Here is a 21,251-nt window from a genome sequence, read left to right on the forward strand (position 1 = left end):
CTTCGCTCAGCCTGCACCGAGCCAGCCTCCCAGCCGGGCGAGCTGGACGCCCGGAGGTCCGCGGCCCGGGGCCCAGCGCGCACTTCCTGCCGGGCGCCGGGCGGGGGCGGAGCCGCGCGTCTCCCCGCCCCCTCCCGGGCGGCTGAGACGCCAGGGGGCGGGGCCGCGAGCGGGTGGTGGGCGGCGTGGCGGGGTGGGCCGGGCGCTGGGGCCAAGGTGCCGGCGGACCCGCGGCGGGCGCGGGCGCGAGCGCGGAGCGGGGGCGCGCGGCGCGCAGCGGCCCAGCAGCCTGGCAGCCCAGCCCCGCGCGGGCAGAGGCGAGCGGCGGGCAGCGGCTGCCAGCCCCAGCAGTGCAGGGCCTCCGACCGAGCGGCGGCTGAGCGGGGCCTCGGCCCCGGGGCGCGCGGGGAGCTGTCGGCGCGTCCCAAACGGCGCTTGCCATGGCGGGCGGGCCCCCCAAGGCCCTGCCGTCCACGGGGCCCCAATCCCTGCGAGACGTGCAGCACCCGCTGGCCGGCTCCAGCAGCGAGGAGGCCATGGGCGGCGACAGCACGCCCAGCCCGGACCTGCTGATGGCCCGCAGCTTCGGTGACAAGGTGGGGCTCACGGGGCTGGGGACCGTCCGGGGCAGGGGGTGGGGGCAGAGATGATGGATCCGCAGCCACCTTGGGCACGGGGTCGCGCCCAGCGTGGCGCGCCCCTTTCCGGAGGACGGGCGTACGCTCGCCCCCGGAGCGCCCGGGTAAAGCATCTTTGTCGCCCCCCGTGGGGTCGCGGTCGCAGGCGAGGGGGGAGCGGCCGGAGAGGACGCTGCCGTGGCTGAGTCGGGGCGCGAGCGCCGGTGACAGCTGCTGGGGAGGGGTCCAGCCTGCGCGTGGGGGCGGAGACGTGTGTGCGTTGCGGGGCGCGCGTCCTGGGTGGGAGCCGAGCTGCCGAGGGACTTGGGGCGCCTCCAGTTCCCCGACTCCGCGGCTGTGTGCCTGCGGGAGCCTCCTCCTGCCCGGTGGGTAGTGTGTGGAGTGATCTTTGTTTAGTTTGCTGTTTGCCCTGGCGGTCACCTGACCCAGACCCGGCTGGCGAGGCTGTCTGTGGTTTTCCGTCTGGGGCTCCCTTGGTCTCCGACGGCCTACGCCTACCGCACAATTTAGGTTTGGCCGGGGCAGGTTTTGTGGTTGAGGGAAAGAAAGCTCGCCCTTTGACCTTCTTTGTGCACGGGGAGGCCCCTGATGGTCTCAGCACCGCACAGCTGCCCTGCTGCTTTGAGGGGCAAAGGGCAAGGGGCGGCATCTCCCTGCCCCCCCTTGCCAGTTCAGCGATTGTGTCGGGGCTGCTGCTGCTCCTAAGTCAGCCTGGTCCCCAGCACTTCCGCGTCCTGGCCGAATTCTCAGTGAATTCCTCCTTGTCCAGTGTTCCTAGGATCAAGGGAGCTGTGACTTCGTTCTCTCCTGAGATGTAAAGGTGTGTGATACGGCAAAAACGAGTCTGAGAAAATAAAACCCGATAGCCTTACAGCCCCAAGGGCTCTGGGCGCTCAGACTAACTTGCGAGTGGCTTCCCAGAGGGTTTGTGAAAGCAAAGAATTAAGAACAAGAAAACTCAAAAGGCACGTGAAACTGTTGGCTTGAGCAACTCAAGGAGTGTGTGTGTGTGTGTGTGTGTGTGGCTATTACTCTTTATAGAAGATTATAGGCTACCATATGAAGGCTTATGTTGGTTGGAAGTGTCTTGCTCCTAGCTGATGTTCAAAAAGTTAATTGTTGAATGACTTGAATCATTGGTTGCTTTCCTATGGACAGAGAAACTGGTCTTACATGAGTGTAGGATGGGAAGTGGAGTGAAATCTTCTGATTTTCTGTTCTGTGTAGGGTGGTGTGTTGATGATCCATTGCTGTGTGCTGAGTTACTCTGCAGCTTAGCACCGGAAAAGAGCACCTGCGGGTCAGACAGCTGGGCGCAGGTTCCCCAGACTCAGGGCGCCCCGGTGGCTGTAGTCATTTGGGCTGGACTGGAGGAGGATCTTCTTCCAAGCTCCCTGGTGGCTCTTGGCAGGCCTTACTCTCCATAGGGCTGTTCCACTTGGCAGCTGATTTCCCCCAGAGTGATCCAAGAGAGCCCAAGACTCCAACCAGTCTTGTATAACCTAGCCTTGGAAGGGGGTACCTCTGCCGTGTCTTGTCCGTCACACAGACCAGTGCTGGTGCCATGGGGAAGAGTGTGAATACTTGGACTTGACTGCCAGGGGTTGGGGATCACGGGGCCGTGGTGAAGGCTGCCATACGGTTGGCTGTTTTACACATTCGCTTGATGCCGTGCTGTTGGATGACACCTGACTCGAAGGACGGACATTTAATTGCTTAGAGACAAACGCCCCGTACCACCAAAATCTGGTTGGTCCGTGGGAAGTGAGGCCCATTCTGTATCCTGATACTTTCCTTTGCAGGATCAGTTCTGGGAGAGACGCTCTTGTAGGCATTATTATTAATTACTGAATATTTAATAAGGCTCCTAATAGCTATGGAGAGTGTCTTGTAGACACCGGTCTCAGAGGTCTGATTTATAGCAAGCCACTTTCCCTTAGGGGCAAGCATGGTAATTTCTTTCTCTGAGGGGAGTAACATTTTCCTTGAGTTTTGGCATGCACATGCGCTCTTGCGACTCTGGAGCAACGCCTGTGGAGAGAAGCTAGCGCGCTCCAGAGGTGACTCACAGCGGTGGAAGGAAGTGCTGTACGCCTGGCTTTCTCTTTCCTAGGGAGTGTGGGGTCCTCAGGGGGCCGGTCGGAAAGTCATTGTCGGTCTTCGGAAAAAAGCCTTGTTGGACTTTGGGGGTTTGTGATCCTGGATGACTGGCTTTCAGTGTCAATTCAGTTCTGGGAGAGCATGAGTATCTTTATCCAAAGGCTGCTCATGGGTTGGGATGGTTACGCGGAGGGAATTGCTTTCTGTGGCCTGGGATGGTGCCATGAACAGGGTGGCCCTGCGTATTGATTTGGCTGACACCCCGGTTGGCCTTCGCGGTGCTTGGGTAGGAGAGAAAGACCGCATGTGATGGACTTTCCGCCGGCCAGCTTCTCAAGTCATTCAAATCCTCGTGTGACGGGAGGAATGCTTTTTATCTGCCAAGTGTTGCCAAGACTGATTCTTTGATGCCAGCTAACTCACCAGGCCGTCTATCACTGCATCTTCCCCCTCCCCCTACAATATAAATAAATCACTTCGGCCCCAGCTCTTCTCCTGTGACTCAGCTCCAACTTCTGTTTGCCTCCCAACACTTGATACCTGAGCCCTGCTCTGTGGTTACCACCTCTTCCCGCATCCGTTACCTCTTAAGCCTGCAACCAACTTCCCACCCCTTCGGTCTCCTGGACTCCCCCTGAAATCTTTGAAATGGCTGTGTGCTTTCCTCTTAAAGCTTCTGCCTTCATCACCCACTTCCTTTTTGTTTTATTTAAAAAGTGGGGGGAAGGGGAGAGATCTTGCATCTGCTGGTTCATTCCCCAAATGGTCGTAACAACCAGGACTGGGCCAAGCCAGAGCCAAGAACCTGGAGCTCAATCTGGTCTCCCACAAGGGTGACAGGGACTCAAGTATTTGAGCCATCATCAGCTCATTTCCAGACATACTAGCAGGGAGCTGGGTTAGCAGCCAGAGTAGCAAGGACTTGAACCCACGCACTCCAGTGTGGGATGTGGGTGCTTTTAGCAGTGACTTACATGCTGTGCCAAACATCAGCCCCCTCCTAGACTGCATTTCTTATGGCCCCATGTTATCAGGTCAGGTAACCCGTTTGGTCCTGAGCGGAGAGAATTCTGGGAGCTTTCCTTGGGGGGAGGGCTGGGACCACCTGGAAAGTTATCAGGATCAGGGCAGGACTTTGACCTGCAAAATGCTGGGCTTCTGGAGCTTCCACAGTAGGTGCTGGTCTGCAGGTCCTTCTTGCACACACAGAGGCTTATTTTTTAACTTCTTGCCTAACAGGAGCAGCTGAAGGCTGTGAGGCAGTGCGGCTGGGCCTGGTGGAGCCTGGTGGAGAGTTACAAGGTGAGGGCAGGAAAGAGCGGGGAGCAGACTGTGCTGGGCCTGGTTGGGCCCCTTGAGGAATTTGGCCTCAGTGCTCCTTGGGGCAGGGGGTATTACAAGGTCTTGAACAGGAAGAGGGCAATGTTTGACTTACGTGTTGGAAAGCTATCACAGGGGCTGGGGAATTGAGAATTCTTTGTTTGCTGAGTCAACTGAATTAATGAGGATTCTGCTTTAGTCAAGAGGACATAACCTGCCTGCAGGCTGGCTAAAGGAGAAACAAAACTGTGCTGTCAAAATCGGCTTCAGGAATGTCTGGAGCAAGGTATTTAAATGGTGTCATGAATCTGTCGCTTGCCACCGCTGGGCCCTGCTCTCTTCTGTGCCAGCGTTATTCTGAAGCCAGTGAAGGGACGCGTTCTACAGACAAGCTTCCCAGGGTCAGTTTAAGGAGAACGCCTCTTTCCCGACACTTGCAGCGGAAGCTCTGGGCTGCTGTCCCCTTAGTCAGAACTGGGTCAGCTGCCTAAACTTGTCTTTGTGACTGATTGCTCGGACCTGAATCAGGTGCTCACCTTTGGAATGAAAAGGGGGATTTTTTATTTATTTATTTTTATTTTGAAATATATACATGAAGCGTGTGTGGTTTAAAGAATAAAATAGCTGCACTGTTTAAAGAATAATCCAGTGAGCGCTCATGTTCCCAGCTCCCGGATTCTGACAGTGAGTGTTTTGGATGCCGGCTCTGTGCCTGGGGTCGAAAGGGTGGTCTCCAAAGCAGGATCAGTGCTGTCTGCACAAGGAGGCACCCACGGCTCCTACACACCCGCCCCCACCTTGTTCTGCTCTGTTGTTTTCTGATTTCACTGCTTCTCACTCGCATTCATGAAAATCCACAGACTTTCAACTTACTGTCTTCTCAAATCATGTCCTCAGAACAGAGGACTTAACCGTTCGCACGGCTGATCTGAAACGGTCAGTCGCTACCTTCCTGTCTCTGATCACTTCCACCTCTTTTTTCAAGGTCAGCCCCCCCCCCCCCCCATGGCCACACCCTTGCAGGTAATACCTGGAACTGTTCTAGCTCTGAAATAATGCCATTAGATATCATCTGTTTAAAAAGAAAATTTTGTTGTGTAAATTTAAGTTATACACCAAGATGTTTTGGGAACCTATAGATAGTAAAATGGTTACTATGGTGAAGCAACTTAGCATATCTGTCATCTCACATGGTTACCCTTTTTTGGTTTTTGGTGGCAAAAGCAGCTTAAAACTAGTCATTTAGCATGTGTCTCATATACAGTGCAGTGTTACCACCTGCAGTCATAGTGTTGTGTGTTGGAGCTTTAGAGTTCTTTGTCCTGTGTGCCTGCTACTTTGTATCCTCCTCCCCACCTCTGGCAGCCACTGTTTTTATTTTCTAGCTCTGTATGTACATAATCTGCATTCTTTTTGCGATTCCAGGTATAAATGAGATCTTGGGGTATTTCCTTTTCTGTGCTGCCTGGCTTACTTCACTCGGCATCCTGGCTGCTCTGGGCTCATCTACACTGTAGCAGATGGCAGGATGTTCTCCGTAAGGGCTGAATGATATTCTGTCACTTATGCATAGTAGGTCTCCTTGCACCTGTTGGTGGCCACCGTGGCTGTTTGTATATCTGGGCTGCTGTGAATCCCGCTGCAGAGGACACGGGAGTGCAGATATCCTTATGGGGTGGTGATTGCATTTCTGTTGGGCACATGCCCGGAGCTGGGATTGCTGGGTCACACGGTTCCTCTAGTTTTAATTCCTGTTTTCCATACTGGCAGTGTCCATCGATATTCCCACCAGCCGTGTGCATGAGTTCCCTTTTCTCCAAGGATACCGTCTTCTCTGGTCTCTCCCTCCATCTTTGCAGGCCTCTGAGCCAGCCATAACGGATGTGACCTGCCCTCTGACCTCTGGTTTTCCCCTCCCCGCTTCCATTTTGTGGCCCAGCTCGTGAACTGCTCCTGCCGCTGTCCTTTCCTCAGCCCCCTTGCTGTTCTCCTTTCGTGCCCAGCCTGGAGCATTCCGCTCGTGCAGGGCTTTCTCCGATGCTCAGGGTGGGGGGCATGGTGAGCATTGCTGCCAATGTACATGCACGGCTCCACCTACAGCTGGGGTCTTGGTGATGCCGGGCATTCTGCCATTCCCACGGCGAGCCCCCACATTCCGCACACAACTGGTGTGAAGCTTCTCTCTGCCCCTTCCACCTTTTGTCCTTTTCCAGTGCCCCCCTGAAGAGCTGTCTGTCACCACCAAGTTAAGGAGTGAGTGGTGTAGATCCATAGCCACCCATTTTTTTCTTTCTTTTTTTTTAAAAAATTTATTCGTTTATTTGAAAGGCAGCATTACAGAGAAAGAGAGAGGAAAAGAAGGAGAGAGGGAGAGGGAGGAGAGAAGGAGCAAGAGAGTGTCCTTCTTCTGGTTCACTCCCCAGATGGCTGCAACAGCCAGGGCTGGGTCAGACCAAAGCCAGGAGCTTCATCTGGGTCTCCCACATGGATGCAAGGGCTCAAGCTCTTGCCATCTTCTGCTGCTTTCCTCAGGCACAGTACAGGGAGCTGGATGGGAAGTGGAACATGCCGTCGTCACGGACAGTGGCTTTACCCTCTACACCAGCTGCAGTATCGGTCTTGTGACCCGTTCTTTCCTGCCCCTGTTCCAGTGGAACAGTTTCTTTCTTTCTTTTTCATTTTTTTAAAGATTTATTTATTTATTTGAAAGGCAGAGTTACAAAGAAGCAGAGGCAGGAGAGAGAGAGAGAGAGAGAGAGAGAGAGAGAGAGAGAGGTCTTCTATCCACTGATTCACTCCTCAACTGGCCACAGCAGTGCTGATCCGAAGCCAGGAGCCAGGAGCTTCTTCCAGGTCTCCCACGTGGGTACAGAGGCCCAAGAACCTGGGCCATCCTCCACTGCTTTCCCAGGCCACAGCAGAGAGCTGGATTGGAAGAGGAGCAGTCAGGACTTGAACCGGCGCCCATATGGGAAGCTGGCACTGCAGGTGGTGGCTTTACTCGCTACACCACGGCACCGGCACCAAGTGGAGCAGTTTCCAAGGCAAATCCTGGGGCTAGCCCAGCCCTTCCACTCCTTGCAGACGCTCCTCTGCCTGTCCTGCCTCCCACCTGGCTCATCCCTGTCAATCTTTAAACACGTTCCAGTTGCTCTCAGTTTTAACACCGAAGCAAGAGTAAAGAAAACTGCTCTGGTGTGCTCTTCTCCGTGCCATGCCCTGTTTTGTGGCCCCTCTTCCCAAACTTTGGAAGGAAGGTTTGCTGCCTTTCACTTCCTAACCCCCGGCTTACACCTGTGCCTCCTGCAGTGTGCTTTCTGTCGAGGCTGTTCAAAGTCCCCACTGTGACTTCCTTATTAGGAAACCCAATGTGTGTCTTCTGGGCCCTCACCTCACGTGATGTCTCAGCAGGTAACACTTGATCCTGCTGGAAACACTTCCTCTTGGCTGGAGCCAGGTCGTCCGGATTTCAATCTCACCCGCACCCTTCACAGTCTCAGTACCAGCCAATTGTTTAACCTCCATGGGCTCGGCTTTCTCACCTGTAAAAAGGGACTCAAAGAAGTCACCGAGCTGCCGAAGACCCAGCAAGTTCCCACTTAGACTGGTGCCTCCGACATTGGTCTGGGTGAGGTGGGTGTTCTAGCTGTTGTTCCTTGATAGTGGGCTCTCAAGATTTTATTCCAACATTTTCACCTATTCTTGATCTGTTTCTCTGTCTTAGTGGTCTGATCAGGGAACTAAAATCACTGAAGGTGTTTCACTCAGAGTGAGCATTTAGGGAATCGGGTACATAGGTGATAGAAAATGGGGGAGGCCACGCGGGGGATGGGCAGGCCACCCGGGGTGCTGTGCCACCCTGTGGGCTGGAGGGTCAATGGGAGGAGGCCGTGTGAGCAGAACCCGGACTGCTCAGCCAGGGCTGGGGCCGTGGAGGAAGGGAGCCCAGGAGAGGAAGCAGCTGTCTTGCGCAAGGACACAGTGAGGGGACTTCAGCATGGTTGCAGAAAATGGAATGAAAAGATGTTTATTTTGGTGTAAACAACTCCATGCCTGTTAGGGGTCTTCAAAAAGTTTATGGGAAAAAAAAAAAACTATGCATGGATTTCAAAAACTTTTTACCAAAAGAAACTTAACATTTTCTTTTTATTTATTTATTTTTTTAATTTTTGACAGGCAGAGTGGACAGTGAGAGAGAGACAGAGAGAAAGGTCTTCCTTTTGCCGTTGGTTCACCCTCCAATGGCCGCCGCTGCCGGTGCATCGCGCTGATCCGAAGCCAGGAGCCAGGTGCTTCTCCTGGTCTCCCATGGGGTGAAGGGCCCAAGGACCTGGGCCATCCTCGACTGCACTCCCGGGCCATAGCAGAGAACTGGGCTGGAAGAGGGGCAACTGGGACAGAATCCTGTGCCCTGACCGGGACTAGAACTCGGTGTGCCGGCGCTGCAAGGCGGAGGATTAGCCTAGTGAGCCACGGCGCCGGCCGAAACTTAACATTTTCTACAACTCTCTGAAGTCCCCTCATCTGAAGCAGAAAAAGGGTATTGGATTTAGGAGAGCAATAACCCTGGCTTCCCTCCTTGTCCTGCCTCTGATCTCTCATCAGCGTCTTCTAGGGGCCAGAGTATCCTTGTTGGTATACGTGTGACTCCCGAGTGGCCAGTGATCCCTGAGATTTCTCTAGGTGGATGTCGGAGGGAAGCATCTCTTCCTGTTAGCTTTTGAGTGTGCAGAGTGCCTGCTTAGGAAGAAAGCCAGAGGGGTGGGTGTTTCGCCTGGTGGTTAAGACATCTGCACCCCATATTGGAGTATCTGGGTTTGGTACCTGCTGACAGCTCCCGACTCCAGCTTCTTGCCAGTGAAGCCCTTGGGAGGCAGTGGTGCTGACTCAAGTAGTTGGATCCCAGCCACCCTTGTGGGAGATCTGGATTGAATTTCTGGCCCTCTGTTTTTTGGAGAGTGAACCAGCAGATGGGAGTTTGTTCTCTCTCTCTCTCAGCCTCTCAAATTAAAAACAAAAAACAAAAACAAAAAAGCAGAATGAAGCCAGAAAGAGAATTGGAGCTGGAAGAGGAAGGGCAACATCATTTGAATTCTAGAGCCAGCTGTTCCTGAAGCCAGCATGGTTTCTTGGTTGTAGGAGTTAATAAGTTCCCAGTTTTCACACTATTTTCTAGTTGGTTTGTTACTTGAAACAAACAAAAGACTAATACATTGATCTTAAAATGCAAAGTGGAGGGGCCAGCTCTGTGGCTTAGTGGGTAAGGCTGCCACCTACAGTGCCGGCATCCCATATGGACGCCAGTTCAAGTCCTGGCTGCTCCACTTTAGATCCAGCTCTCTGCTAGGGCTTGGGAAAGCGGTGGAAGATGGCCCAAGTGCTTGGGCCCCTGCTTCTGTGTGGGAGACATGGAGGAAGCTACTGGCTCCTGACTTCGGATCAGCACAGCTCTGGCCATTGTGGCCATCTGGGGAGTGAAACAGCAGATGGAAGACCTCTTGCTCTTTCTGCCTCTGCCTCTCTGTAACTCTGCCTTTCAGATAAATAAAATAAAACTTTAAAAAAAAAATAAAAAAATAAAAAAAATAAAAAAAAAAATAAAGTGGAGGACAGGCATTTGATGAAAGGTTGAAATACCAGTGGGGTGGCCTGCATCCTGCATTGCAGTGTGTAGGTTGAGTCCTGGCTCTGTTTCCAACTCGAGCTTCCTGCTAACGTGCACCTTGGGAGGCGTCAGATAATGGCCCAAGTAGTTGGTCCCTGCCACCTGTGTAGGAGACCTTCGTTGAGTTTTTGGCTTCTGGATTTGACCCAGCCCTGGCTGTTGTGGGCACTTAGGGAATGAAGGAGCAGATAGGAGATTTCTGTGTGTTTGCCTTTCATGCACACACACACACACACACACACACACAGAGTAGAAATAGCATTTTACTTTGGGAGTATTGGGGAGGTGTTTAAATCTTATTGCTCAGTCCCTGCTTTTGGGGCTTATGTCTGAAAATCAGCTCAGGTGGCAGAAGCTGCATTTACACCGGGTCCTAGGGGCTTGAAGAGTTCAGGTGCAGGGTGGGGAAAGCACCATAGCGGAAGTGGTAGCTTGGACTAAGCTTCCAAGGAGGGAAAGACCTGCGCTCCCTGCAGGAGGATTGAGTGGGGCCACGCACGGGGAGTGGGTTTGGAGGGTCTCAAAGTGGCGCTCAGTGAGGGAGCAGGTGGGCAGACGGGGCAGACTGAAGACTGCTCTGAGTGCTGGCATGTGGCGGTTAGCACTTACACTTCCCGAAGTAGCCAGCCTGAGAGGGATTCTGAGTAGGGGAGCATGTGACCAGAGCTGGGGGTGGGGAAAGAGGTGAGCCTGGCTTAGGTTGGAGTTGTTGCCTGGAAGAAAAGAGCTTAGAACACGTCAGGGTGACTGGTTTGGGCAGAGTAGGGCTGACTGGGTTTCTAGTCCAGGAGACAGGTGCCCCTCTTGAGGTGACGAGGGAGAGTGGGGATTGGGAAGGAAGTGCGCGAGTGAGGTGTGGAGAGGATGTGGTGTTTAAGTGACAGAGCAGGCTCAGCAGCCCGGAGAAGCAGTCAGGGGGAGAAACGCAGATGCTGGCTTGGGAAGTAGGGTCAGTGGACCCTGAAGTGGTTGGGGTAAGGGGATATATGGGCCGGCGCTGTGGCTCACTAGGCTAATCCTCCGCCTGCGGCGCCAGCACACCGGGTTCTAGTCCCGGTTGGGGCACCGGATTCTGTCCCGGCTGCTCCTCTTCCAGTCCAGCTCTCTGCTGTGGCCCAGGAAGGCAGTGGAGGATGGCCCAAGTGCTTGGTCCCTGCACCCACATGGGAGACCAGGAGGAAGCACCTGGTTCCTGGCTTCAGATCAGCGCAACTCGCCGGCCGTAACAGCCATTTTGGGGGGTGAACCAATGGAAGGAAGACCTTTCTCTCTCTCTCTCTCTCTCTCTCTCTCTCTCTCTCTCTCTCACTGTCTAACTCTGCCTGTCAAAAAAAAGAAAAAAAAAAAAAAGGAGGATGTATGGATGGGACCCTCACATGTCTGCTGTAGGTATCACCAAAGGTATGTACTGACACTCAAGTGAGCTTAGGATGATGGTGGCTTTTCCAAAGGGTGTGATATTTGAAATGGAGAATGAAGAAGTAGGTGCTCTGCAGATGGCAGAGGAAGGAAGAATAATTTGGGCAGGAAAGCCAGCATGTGCCCAAGCTTACCAGTATCAGAGGATGTTGCACATGACCTGCAAGGGGATTGGTGGATGACCTGGCTGGCAGGATGGGCAGTGTGCAGGCTGGGTCTGTAGCAGCAAATCCAGGGGCCTTCGCCAGAGCAGTTGGGAAGCCAGTGAAGTCTTTTAAGGGGTGGGGGTGTGGGAGTGAGGAGAGCAGGACCATATCTGTGGTTGGAGGTCTCTGTTCCCCCTAGCAGGGATCAGGTGGGTAGAGCCTGAAGGCCGAGAGGCCAGGCAGAAGGCTGTTGACACAGGAGGCTGCAGAAGGCAGTCTCAGGGGGGCTTGGACTCCCTGGATTTGGGGAGTGTACTGGTCAGGAATTTTGTTTGCAAATGATAACGAGCTCATGTTAACTTGAGTAGAACAGAGGAACCTACTGGAAGGCTTGCTTTAACAGAGTGGTGAGCCAGAACCTTGGAATGCAACTCCCAGCTTGTTGGTGGGGGCGCCTGTGACAACTGGCAGCTTGCACCCCTCACACTTCACAGCTCTGCCTCCAGGGACACAGAGAAGCTCTCTGCTCGGGGCGGAATGTCAAAGCCTGGCTTGGGTCACTTGCCTATCCTTGCACCAGTCAGCTGGGTCTTGAGAGTCATGTGCTATGATAGGTCCAACTTGGTCCAGGAGCTCACTTTAGACCAATCAGCCATGGCAGGGGGAGGAGTCTAAATCAGTATGTGGCCTGTTTTCTAGTGACAGGGTCCCAGAAATGCCACAGAGTGTGCTGGACAAACAGCAAAACATCACCACAGAGGACAGCATGGACGCTTGTGTTAGTTGCTGGTGGAATGATGATAGAAGAGTAAAACAGGAGCTAGCACTGTGGCTTAGTGGGCCAAGCCCCCGCCTGTGGCACCATCATCCCATATGGGCGCTGGTTTGTGTCCAGGCTGCTTCTCTTCCAATCCAGCTCTCTGCTGTAGCCTGGGAAAGCAGTGGAAGAATGCCCAAGTCCTTGGGCCCCTGCACCCATGTGGGAGACCCGGAAGAAGCTCCTGGTTCCTGGCTTCAGATTGGCTCAACTCTAGCCATTGAGGCCATTTGGGGAGTGAACCAGTGGATGGAAGGCCTTTCTGTCTCTCCCTCTCTCTGTCTGTATTCTACCTCTCAAGGAAAATAAAATAAAACAGGAATTTGAGGAGAAGTAGGCCAAGAATTAAACCACAGCTTTTCTTTCTTTCTTCTTTAAAGGCAGAGTTACAGAGAGGAGAGACAGAGAGGATGATCTTCTATCTCCTCATTCACTCCCCAGATGGCCTCAGTGCCCAGGACTGGGCCAGGCCAAAGCCAGGAGCCTGGAGCTTCTTCCAGGTCTCCCTTGTGGGTGCAGAGGCCTAAGGACTTGTGCCATCTTCAGTTGCTTTTGGATCAGAAGTGGAGCAGCGTGTGATGTCTGCCTGATACTGGCATTGCAGGTGGAGGCTTAACCTGCTACACCACAATGCTGGCCCCAAACCACATGTTTTCTAAGGCATATGTGTGTTTTATTTAAAAAGTTGATAAAATTCAAAGACCATAATTAATATCCCAAGGTATGTGCCATACCTTCATTATCTATTTATCTGATAGACATTTTGATTGCTTTTTCCTCTTGTGAATAGTGCTGAATGAACATGAATGTGTAGATTTCTCTTTGAGATCCTCTGTTCAAATCTTTGGGGATACACCTGGAAGGGGCAGGTGGATCCTCTGATAATGCTGGTTTTAATCGAGGACCTCCAAACTGTTTCCCAAGGTGATTGTACCACTTTATAATCCCCCCAGCGGTTCACAGGGTTCCAGTTTCTCCACATCATCACCAACGATCATTTTGTTTCTTCATTTGGTTTTTGGTTGCTGTTGGTGGTTGTGATCCCAGTGGGTGTGAGGTTATATCTTGTGGATTTGATTTGTGTTTCTCTGGTGATGTTGGTATCTTTTTATATGCTTGTTGGACATTTATATATCTTCTTTGGAGAAATGTTTATTTAAGCCCTTTGCCCATTTAAAGATTCTTTCTGTTGCATATTAACCACTTATTAGATTTAAGGTTTGAAAATATCTTCTCCCATTCTGTAGGTTGCCTTTTTACTGTGTTGTTGTGTCCCACAAAGGATTTTTAGATGTGTCTATTTTTGGTTTTGCTGCTTATGCTTTTGGTGTCATATGCAATAAATCATTGCCATGAGGGCTTTCTCTTATGTTTTTTTCTAGGATTTTATAGTCTGACGTGTGATGTTTGGAGCATTAATCCATTTTAGATTAATTTTTGTGCATGATGTAAGGTGCGGGCCCAACCTCGTGTTTTTCTGTGTGGATGGACGTCCTGTCCAGTCCACTCAACACCACTGGCTGGAAAGGCTGTCCTTTCCATGTTGAAGGTGCAAGCACTTTTTTTTTTTCCTGAAGATTTATTTATTTGAAAGGCAGAGTTACAGAGAGGGAGGGAGGGAGGGAGGGAGGGAGGGAGGGAGGGAGGGGCAGAGACAGATCTTCCATCTGCTGGGTCGCTCCCCAGAGGGTTGCAATGGCTGGAGCTAGGCCAGCCAGGAGCCAGGAGCTTCCTCCAGGTCTTCCACATGGGTGCAGGGGCCATCCACTGCTGCTTCCCCAGGAGCATTAGCAGAGAGCTGTATTCGAGGTGGAGCAGCCGGACTCAAACTGACGCCCATATGGGGTGCTGGCGCTGTTGCTGGCAGCTTTATCCACTACACCCAGGTGCAAGTACTTTTAAAGTTCATTTATTTCTCACAAAAATTGACACCTGACATACATTAATATTTGAAGTGCTAGGATGAACTTATTCACCAGTATTTGAGTATCTTCTCTGTAGAGTGGAAGGCACTACGTTCCTTGGGAGTTAAGATATCTAAATTTTGGAAATGACATGGGTCTGGTACAGGTCGCGTCTCAGACATCCCTTGTAAGCAAGCCGTCACTATAATTAGAATAAAAATGATTGTGGGGTAGTTGTTGAATTGCAAGAATGGAAGCCAAGGCCGTCTTCAGGGCTGTTAAGTCAGGGCAGAGGTGTGTGCTGACGCTGAGCTGTCCCGCTGGTGCCAGCGTGCGTGCCGCAGACACACAGCGTTGGTTCGGGAGACCTCGCCTCCCGACCTGCGTCGGCCACGGTGAAGGGCACTTGGGCGTTTTGTGCATTGCTCAGTGTGGGCTCACACTGTGCCATGCCTGGGGACATGCAGGGGAAGGTGGCGAATGTACCTTCTGGGCGCTGGAGGTCCAGGAAAGGAAGGGAGGGGAAGTGCGAGCGAGGGACTGTGGGTTCGCACAGTTTATGCTGGTGTGGACACAGAAGCCAAGGGGCATCAGAGTGGCATTTTCTGAGTTTAAGTAATGCGCAGGTGAAGGGGGCCTGAGTTACCTATTATGGGTAACATTTTGTGTTTTCACTTAATGGTCAGTTGGGATTCCAAAGAGAATTTGAATCGTTTTCTGGACTGGTGACAATGAGAAATCTTTACTACTTTTCAATCCTTACATTTTATTATCTATATATCAATACAATGAATATTAAAGTTTTTTTTTTAAATTTGAGAAGTAGAGAGGTGGAGAGATTGAGAGAAGGGAGAAAAGAGAGAAAACACCTGCATGAGAGAGGCTGCACGCGTTCTCTGGTTCCCTCCCCAGATGCTCACTGGGCACTCAGTGCCGGTCTCCCCCCATGGTGATAGGGACTCAACTCCTAGAGTCATCCCTGTTGCCTCCCAGGGTCTGCATGGGCAGGCAGATGGAATCAAGAGTGGAGCCAGAGATAAAACCCAGGCAGTATGATGTGCAATGTGGGTGTCTTCACCAGCATCCCAACCACTAGGCCAAATGCCCATCCTCCAAAGAATTTTTTTTTCCCAATATTGGCTACATGGTTTGTGGGGCCCAGGAGAAAATTCAAATGCTTCTCCCTTTAAAAAAAATCACTAAGAATTTCAAGATGGTGCCAGCAGGGCATTGAATGCAGTGCAGGTCCTTTCTGAGCGCAGGGTGCTGTGCAGTGGCCCAGGTTGCATGTCCAGGCAGCTGGCCCCAAGTGTATCTTATGGAGGAACTGGTTTCCAGGTCCTGTTACAGTCACTGTCTGTCCCTGCTGATGTGCAAGGCCCATCCTATTCCTGTTCTCTGGGTGAGTACTTGCATGTGAGTTGGGGACCCCTGGCCCCGGGCTTGCTCCTCCCATGTTGGTTGACTATGGGGCTTGCCTGCACTACTTCCACTCCTGCTCACAATGTGTCTCCCTAGCGTCCCCTGCTGCTTCTAGAAAAACTTAATGTGGCCTCTCCTGTGTGTAGCTTTCATGTTTAATATATGCATGCAACTGTTTTTTTCTTTTTAAAAGATTTTATTTATTTATTTGAGAGGCAGAGTTAGAAAGGTCTTCCATCTGCTGGTTCACTCCCCAGATGGCCACAATGGCTGGAGCTGGGCCAGCCTGAAGCCAGGAGTCAGGAGCTTCTTGCAAGTCTCCCGTGTGGGTGCAGGGGCTCAGGCACTTGGGCCATCTCCCACTGCTTTCCCAGGCCATAGCAGAGAGCTGGGTCAGAACTAGAGCAACTGGGATATGAACTGGCACCCATACGGGATACCCACGCTGCAGGCAGAGGCTTAGCCCACTGTGCCACAGTGCCGGCCCAGAGTCTGGGATTTGAACTTGAGTCTGTCCTCCTGCCCCAGGCGTCACTACCCCCACTACTACAGGCCTGGCCCTGTGCTGAATGTGTGGCGTGTCTTAGGCAGAGCACAGTCTTTAGGCCAACACTGACTACGTGTGTCTTCCCTCATCTTGCTTTCTAGCATTGTTGACGTCTGCTTCCCATGGTACCAGTGTCCCCAGTTAGAGGAGTTTTCTGAGGCTCACTGCCCCCACCTGCATGCTCTGCCATCCCTGCCAGGCGCCTTGGATGCGTGGTCTCCGTGCGCTGCTCCCCTCCACCTTGCCATCTGTGTCCTTTTTCCTCAACACCACTTCCCTGCCATGACACAGGGCCTGCACCCTCCTCTCTCTGCTTGGCAGGATCCAGGAGCTGTTTTGGATCAGAAAATCCCAGGCCTTTGCAGCTGCAGAGGCCAGGGAGGCCCCTTCACTCCAAGTCTCAAGTTTTGCCGTTGAGGGAACTCTGGCCCAGACAGAAGCATGATTTATCAGACCAGGGTCCACGTGCGAGTTTGTGGCCCCGCTGGTCTCCGGGACTCTGCTTTGGGACCAGTCTTCCCTGACTGAGGTCACAAACTGGGCTCCCTCCGCTGTGTTCTTCCCTGCTGTCCTTTCTCGGCTCTGTTCTGTTCAGTGCTGTCTACCCAGCCCGTGCCTGGAGCACAGCAGGCGCGTAGCAAATAGTCACCGAGTGCATCCTTTCCTGTCCCGGTCCTCCCTGGCCTGCCTCTGGGTCTCTGGACCCTGCTGTTTGCCTCCTGGGCCCGCACAGCTGTGGCTCCTGCCGGCCCTCAGTGCCGTGTAAGTGTGTCTGGACGGGCTTTCCTGCTCCCTCAGGGCTCGGGATTCTCGCACCTTCATTTCTAGCTGCCAACGCACCTTTCCGTGTGTTTCTATGGTTCTTGCCTTTAGTACCTTAAAATCACTCTGTGGGGGCCGGTGTGGCACAGCGGCATCCTATGTGAGCTCTGGTTCCAGGCCTGGCTGCTTCGCTCCTGATCCAGCTCCCTGCTGATTGGCCTGGGACAGCAGCAGATGATGGACCCAAGTGCTTGGGCCCCTGCACTCATGTGGGAGACCCAGATGAAGCTCCTGGGTCCTTACTTCAGCCTAACCCAATCCAGGCTGTTACAATAATCTGGGGGAATGAACCAACAGATGGAAGATTCTCTCTCCCCTTTCTGCAACTCTCTTTCAAACAAATGCATATTTTTCTAAATTGCTGAGTGATGAGAGTGTGGAAAACCCCAGCCTCTCTTCCCCTCTGCCCGCTGTGGTTTGGGTGCAGTCTGTCCCCCAGAGGGCCGTGTGTGGGAGGCTTGATTCTCAGTGTGGTGATGTTGAGGGGGTGGGCCCTGTAGGAGGTCGTGGGGGCATCACCCCAGGAGGAGGTGCGTGTTGGTTTCATGGGGTGAGTGCATCTTCACTGGAGCAGGTTGTTGGAAAGTGAGGCCCCTGCCACCCGCTGTGCTGGGCCCTCCTGCACGTTGCTGACCCCATCGTGTGTCTCTGCCGTACTGTGGCACAGCCACGGGGCCCTCATCAGTGTGCTGGCACCACGCTGTTGGACCCTACAGCCATCAGAGTCATGGGCCAAGTCAAGCTCTTTCCTTTATGAAGAGCCCAGCGTTGTCTATTTGGTTATAGCAGAAGAAATGGACTAGGACACATTCTGAGCATTCCATCCCTTTATAAGGATGGCTCTTTTCTGTATTTTTTTGTTTTTGAGAGGCAGGGTTACTCAGAGGCGGGGAGGGGGGGGAGGAGGAGGCGGAGAGAGTGAGAGAGAGAAAGAGAGAGAGATCTTTTATCCGCTGGTTCACTCCTGAAATGGCTGCAACAGGTCAGGAGCAGCTAGAAGCCAGGAGCTTCTTCCAGGTCTCCCATGCAGGTGCAGGGGCCCAAGCACTTGGACCATCTGCCCCTGCTTTCCCAGTCCATCAGCAGGGAGCTGGATTGGGAGTGCAGCAGCTGAATTCACTGACGCCCATATGGAATACTGGCACTGCAGGCCATGGCTTTACACACTATGCCACAGCAACGGCCCCGAGGATCACTGTTTCAGGTCTCTCTTCATTTCTATTGTCACAGTCAGTGTCCTAATCAAGGTGTTTGATGTGCTGCCTGGTCTTCTGCTTTCAGTCCATCAGGCTCCATCTCCTCACCACCCTCCACGCTGCTAGGTCCAATCTGTCCTTCCTAAGAAATCTTTAAATCTTTAAATGACTTAATTAAAAATTAAAAAAAAAATGTATTTGAGAGGCAGAGAGAGATGAGAAAGAGAGAGAGACAGAAGAACTCTCTTCTGCTGGTTCACTCCCCAAATTCCCACATTGACAAAGGGCCCAAGCCAGGGGTCTCCCAGGTGGGTGACAGGAACCCAGTCACTTGAGCCATGACCACTGCTGTCCAGGGTCTGCTTTGGTGGGAAGTTGGAATCAAGAACCAGATCTGGGTCTTGAATCCAGGGGTGGCGATGTGGGACTTGGGCGTTTTTAACTGTTGGGCTACGTGCCTGCTCCCTAATCTGAATTCTGCACTCTGTAGCCAGAATCCACTGTGCTCAAGTACTGCCTCCCCACTGCTTACACAGTAATTGTCAGAGTCCTTAGCCTGGTCTTCTATGATCAGATACTTACTTTCCCCTCTGGCCTCCTTCTAGAATTTGTGTCTTTGCCAAAGGATTTCCTTATGAGCTGCCTGGCATGTTATAGGAGTTCTTGATGGCTCACCTTTGCCAAGTTTGTCCCTTGGTGTGTTCTCCAGCTGCTGCCTTTTGTTTCTCTAGAACCTTGCTACTCAAAGTGTGGTCCATGGAGCAGTGACATTGGCATCACCTAGGACCTTGTTGGAAATGTAGAATCTCAGGCCTTGTTCCAGACCTACGGAATCAGAATCTGTGTTTCCCTATGGTCCTTAAGTGATTTGTGTACACATTAAAAATAGAGTCACTGGGTCTGGCACTGTGGCACAGGGGGTTAGAGCTCTGGCCTGCAGTGCCAGCATCCCATATGGGTGCTGGTTCAAGTCCCAGCTGCTCCACTTCCTGCCTAGCTCCCTGCTAATGCACCTGGGAAAGCAGCAGAGGACGGCCCAAGTCCTTGGGCGCTTGAACCCACGTGGGAGACCTGGAAGAAGCTCTTGGCTCCTGGCTTCAGATTGGCGCAGCTCCAGCTGTTGTGACCAGTTGGGGAGTGAACCAGCAGGTCTCCCTCTCTGCCTCTATCTCTTTCTGTAACTCTGTCTTTTGAAATAAATAAAATAAATCTTTAAAAAATATAGTCACTGTCCTAGAATGAGGTTTTCAGTTTTAACTGAGCAGTCATCTCACATGAGGACTTCTTAAACCTCCTCACCTCAAAATATTTGCTAGGATTTCTGCTAGGATGGCCCTGGGACTAGTCATTTACAAAGAAATTCTCCAGATAATTCTAATGAACAGCCGAGGTTGAGATCAATTGCCTTGGGAGAATCCTCTGATTCGCCCTCAGACAAGCATCCTTAGCTTTTCTCTCTCTCTCTCTCTCTCTCTTTTTTTTTATTTGATAGAGTTAGACAGTGAGAGAGAGAGAAAGGATGCCTGCACTTCAGGTAGAGGATTAACCAAGTGAGCCATGGCGCCGGCCCCTCAGCTTTTCTCTTAATGCTGTGCCCAGTAGGTGACGTAGATGACTGCTGGTATAAACGCCTATGGAGGCAGTTAGGCAACACTTATTAAACTCACTAATTCTAATTTCTTCTGATCAGTCATGCCTTTTCTGTTGGTGTCTATCCTGGATAAGCCAGCACATGCAGCGGAAAGCCCTTTCTCTCCACTCCTGTTAGCGTCACTGAAGACCTCTGCCCTGAAGTCCCTCGTGTCTTCTCCCTTCTCGCAGACGTGCGTGACCACATGGGGCCCTGCATTACGGGGTGGGCACTTGGTGTATTTCTCCTTCCTTCCCTGCAGGGTGCCCACTACTGGAAGAGCTTCATGTCCCAGGTCCCCGTCACTGCCGCTACTCCCGTTTCCCACACAGTCAGCCTGAGGGCACGGCTGGAGCACCTCTGTCACTTGGTGTGGACCGTGTGTCACCCAGGCACACACAGCAAGAGCCGAGCCTTCTCTGGGACCCCGCTCGCTTTTGGTCCCCTGTGTTCCTTTCCTGCTGGTCTCTCCTCGTTTCCCCCCCTCTGTGTATCGGGGTGCCCCGGGACTCAGCGCGATGTGGCCTCTCTTCGTCTGCCTGGTGCCCTTGGACAGTCTCATCCGGCCTCACGGTGGTCAGTACCACCTGTGCTCTCGTGACCTCAGGTCACAGATCTCTGCCCTGAATTCCAGATCCTGTTTCCCACGGCCTGTTTGAGGTCTAGACCTGCATCTCTCAGAGGCCCCTCAGGCAGAAGGCCATCTAAGGTGCTCACCCGTGCTGGAGATGGGAAAACCACCTCTGCTTCAGGCTTTCCAGTCTCAAAAACGGGCACTTCTGTTTTTCCAGTTGCTAAGCCAAAAACAAACAAAACCCTCACCCCACCCCAAACCCTTGGAATTGTACTTGGCTTTTCTCCATCAACAAACCCTTTGGAATATATCCAGAATCTGATCATTTCTTTTTCTTTTTTCTTTCTTTCTTTCTTTTTTTTTTTTTTTTTTTTTTGGATAGGCAGAGTGGACAGTGAGAGAGAGAGAGAGAGAAAGGTCTTCCTTTGCCGTTGGTTCACCCCCCCAATGGCTGCTGTGGCCGGCGCACCACGCTGATCCAAAGGCAGGAGCCAGGTGCCTCTCCTGGTCTCCCATGGGGTGCAGGGCCTAAGCACTTGGGCCATCCTCCACTGCACTCCCGGGCTACAGCAGAGAGCTGGACTGGAAGAGGAGCAGCCAGGACAGAATCCGATGCCCTGCCCGGGACTAGAACCCGGGGTGCCAGCACCGCAAGATGGAGGATTAGCCTATTGAGCTGCAGCACTGGCCAGAATCTGATCATTTCTTACTATCTCCACTGCTGCTGCCCTGACCTGGTCACCCCCCTCTTGCCTGGATTATGGCTGCAACCTCTTGGCTGGTCCTGCAGCTTCTGCCCTTCCCACCTACCGTTGGTTCCCAGCAACCAAGGCAATTAATAGAAGTTCTGCCATGTCTTTGCCTTTGCCTAAAACAGGAGCAAGGAAACTTCTTTTCTGCCAAGGGCCATTTGGACATTTATAACATCATTTATGGGCCATATAAAAATGATCAACTTAAACATTAGCCTGCTGTAGGTTTGTTGAATTTTGAGTTCCTCCCGTGGTTGCCTTGGCAGGGCCAGACCGAATGATTTTTGCAGACCTCAAGA

At 52.4% G+C, this 21,251-nt stretch overlaps 1 protein-coding gene across 1 annotated transcript in view; it reads left to right on the forward strand.

Annotated features, from left to right (window-relative positions):
- Nucleotides 1-289: 289 nt before the first annotated feature.
- The window catches only part of SNX30 (sorting nexin family member 30), a 142,984-nt gene continuing 122,022 nt past the window's right edge, over nucleotides 290-21,251 (forward strand). Inside the window, exon 1 of the mRNA XM_051843080.2 lies at nucleotides 290-596. Within this exon, the coding sequence (XP_051699040.1) occupies nucleotides 441-596 (156 nt within the window). The 5' untranslated portion in view covers nucleotides 290-440. The remainder of the gene's footprint in view (nucleotides 597-21,251) is intronic.

Source organism: Oryctolagus cuniculus, chromosome 1, assembly GCF_964237555.1.
Source record: "Oryctolagus cuniculus chromosome 1, mOryCun1.1, whole genome shotgun sequence".
Taxonomy (NCBI): Eukaryota; Metazoa; Chordata; class Mammalia; order Lagomorpha; family Leporidae; genus Oryctolagus; species Oryctolagus cuniculus.